At 43.7% G+C, this 2694-nt stretch overlaps 1 protein-coding gene across 1 annotated transcript; it reads right to left on the bottom strand.

Annotated features, from left to right (window-relative positions):
* Positions 1-1048: 1048 nt before the first annotated feature.
* On the bottom strand, positions 1049-2023 carry LOC100589133 (olfactory receptor 1D5). The gene has a single exon (XM_003277827.3). The coding sequence runs from the start codon at positions 2021-2023 to the stop codon at positions 1133-1135; it is 891 nt and encodes a 296-aa protein (XP_003277875.3). The 3' UTR covers positions 1049-1132.
* Between the last annotated feature and the right edge of the window lie 671 nt (positions 2024-2694).

Below are 2694 nucleotides of genomic sequence, written 5' to 3'. Positions count from 1 at the left end.
TAGTTTTTACCCCCATTCTTCCCACTGTAGTGTTTACTTGTGTCTTTTCTTTCCTTGATCAATATCCCAGAGGTTTATTTACTTCATTTTTTTAAAAAGAACCAATCTTTGGCTTTTAAAATTTTCTTCATTATATTTTTGTTTTTTATTGAGTTCTATTCCCAATTTATTTATTAAAATATTTCCTTTCCTCTATGTTCTCTGGGATCACTAAATTGTTCATTTGTTCCAGAATCCTCCCCTTCTATTGGCCCTACTACCACTGCTATTTATGAATATGTGCTGATGTTTGAGAGTTTTGTTTTGAGGGGTGGATGGAATTCTTGCATGAAGAAGAGAAGGAAGGTGAGGAACTACAGAAATAAAAGATAGGATGGTCTTTCCAAGGGCAAGGTCTGACTTCCTGCAGAGAAAAGGAATGCAGGGAAAAGGCAAGAGAGTGTTGCTTTGAGGCCCCAAAGATAAAATCAACCCAGAGCACAAGAGGAATCTTGTTGGCATTTCTGCATGAACCATATGGGCTGTGTCCAAAGTGACGATATGTCAACATTGAAGTGGTGCATGTTGTACCTGTTAGAGCATCGAGAAAGGGGAAGCCTCACCCAGGGCATCTGTGGCAGGGGTAGTGCAAGGTGTCTTCTCCACAGAGCTTGAAGGTAGCAGCTCCTTAGAGAAGCCAAACCTCTGGGTCATAAGTGAATGGGTGCTAGAAAATATGAGAGCCCTCCCTAAGCTATGACTGGTTATATATAGATAAGCCTAGGACTGTGGGCCTATGATCAAGCAGGTTTCAATATTTGACCCTGTAAAATCCTGGTAGTAGTGTTAGCATGACATTATTTATTGCCAAGGCTGGTGAGGTATGGGAGGCACTGGGGATACACATTGTCTTTTCTTTACCACAGATAGATATGCTCACCTCATTCCGAGCTGGAGCTGTACTCTAATGACTGTTGCATATCCCACAGCATAATGCCTTATGTGGGTGAAGGATATTTCCGGTCTCCACTTCAATCCCCTTTCCAAAATTACCTTCACTTAGGCCTCTGAAAGGGTCTCCCTAGGAATTTTCCCAGAGCCCCATGCATGTCCTTGTTCCTCAGGCTGTAGATGAAAGTGTTCATCATAGGTGTCACCACAGCATCACGGTGGCTACTGAGTCCTTCATGGAGTAGGTGTGGAGGGGCTGCAGGTACACCATAGCAAGCGTCCCATAAAAGAGGGAGACCACACCCAAATGCGAGGCACAGGTAGAGAAGGCTTTGTATTTCTTAGAGGCTGAGGGTATTTGAAGGATGGTTCTGACAATACGTACATAGGATGTGGTCGTGAACCCTAAGGGGGTGATGAAGATGAAGCAGCCAGTGGCAGTCAGCACTGTGTGAATGATGTGGGTGTTGGAACATGCCAGCCGCAGCAGGATGTACATCTCACAGAAGAGGTAGTGGATCTCTGGAGGCCCACAGAAGGTCACCCTGGTCATGAGGAGGATGAGGAGGAGGCCATAGAGAACAGACAGCCCCCAACACAGGGAGAGGAGCAAGACACAGAGCCCAGGGCTCATGGCTGTGACATAGTGGAGGGGGCAGCAGATGGCCACATAGTGATCATACGCCATCAGAGCCAGGATGAGGTTGTCCAGGGTCACCAGGGAGACCAGGAAGTAGAGCTGCGTCAGACACCCTGCATAGGAGATGGCTTTGTTCTGGGACTGGAGGTTCTCCAGCATCTTGGGGATTGTGTTGGTGACAAAGAAGAGGTCAGTGAAGGAGAGGTTGGCCAGGAAGAAGTACATGGGGGTGTGCAGGCGGGAATCAGAGCTGATGGCCAGGATGATGAGCACATTTCCCACCACCGTGACCAGGTACATGGACAGGAACATCCAAAACAGCATCCGCTGCTGCCCAGGACTCTCTGACATCCCCAGGAGGAGGAACTGTGAGTTCTCACTCTGGTTGTCTCCATCCATTTCCCCAACTCTCTGCAACATTAACACCAACAAATGTTTATTAAGTGCCCTCATTTGAATAAGAACACGAAGATAAGCAAAATCGACTCTTAGCATTAAAATATCTTGGACTAAATTTTAAAAGTAATAAAAGCAACAGGTCATTATAGGCACAAAAACAGAATATGGAAGGTATGCAACTTAATTATTCCAGCAACTTCTAACCTGACATGCTGAATATTATAAAACTAGTGTCTAAGCCTTATTTTTAATCCTGCCATCTTCCAATAGCCTTGAAGTGTTTAAAGTTTAGTGTGTTATGATTTTATACAGGGTTTTAAGTGGTATTTAATATAGGTATATGCATTACAAGAAATGATTATTGTCCAGTTGGAGGAAGGGGAGAAATATTGGAAAGGAGAAAGAAGAATTATTATTACTTGTTGATATAATGATCACTCTGGGAAATCTAAGAAAATCAGTGGAAACATCATTAGAAAAAAAAAGATGTCTGTGATTAGTCAGTGAAGTGACCCATGACAAAATGAACCAGACCCTCAGCTTTCATGGTCCCTGTAAGCCGTGTAATGTAGTGCTAAAGACTGTCCTCTTTTTTTTTTTCTTTTTAATTTTAATTTTAGATTCTGGAGGTGCATGTGCAGATTTGTCACAAGGATATATCGAGAGATGCTGACGTTTGGGCATCTATTGATCCCGAACTCTTAAATTCAAGTCGAGGCACTGCC

Source organism: Nomascus leucogenys, chromosome 19, assembly GCF_006542625.1.
Source record: "Nomascus leucogenys isolate Asia chromosome 19, Asia_NLE_v1, whole genome shotgun sequence".
NCBI lineage: Eukaryota > Metazoa > Chordata > Mammalia > Primates > Hylobatidae > Nomascus > Nomascus leucogenys.
Note: the sequence above shows the minus strand (reverse complement) of the source record. Positions and strands in the feature narration are given on the sequence as shown.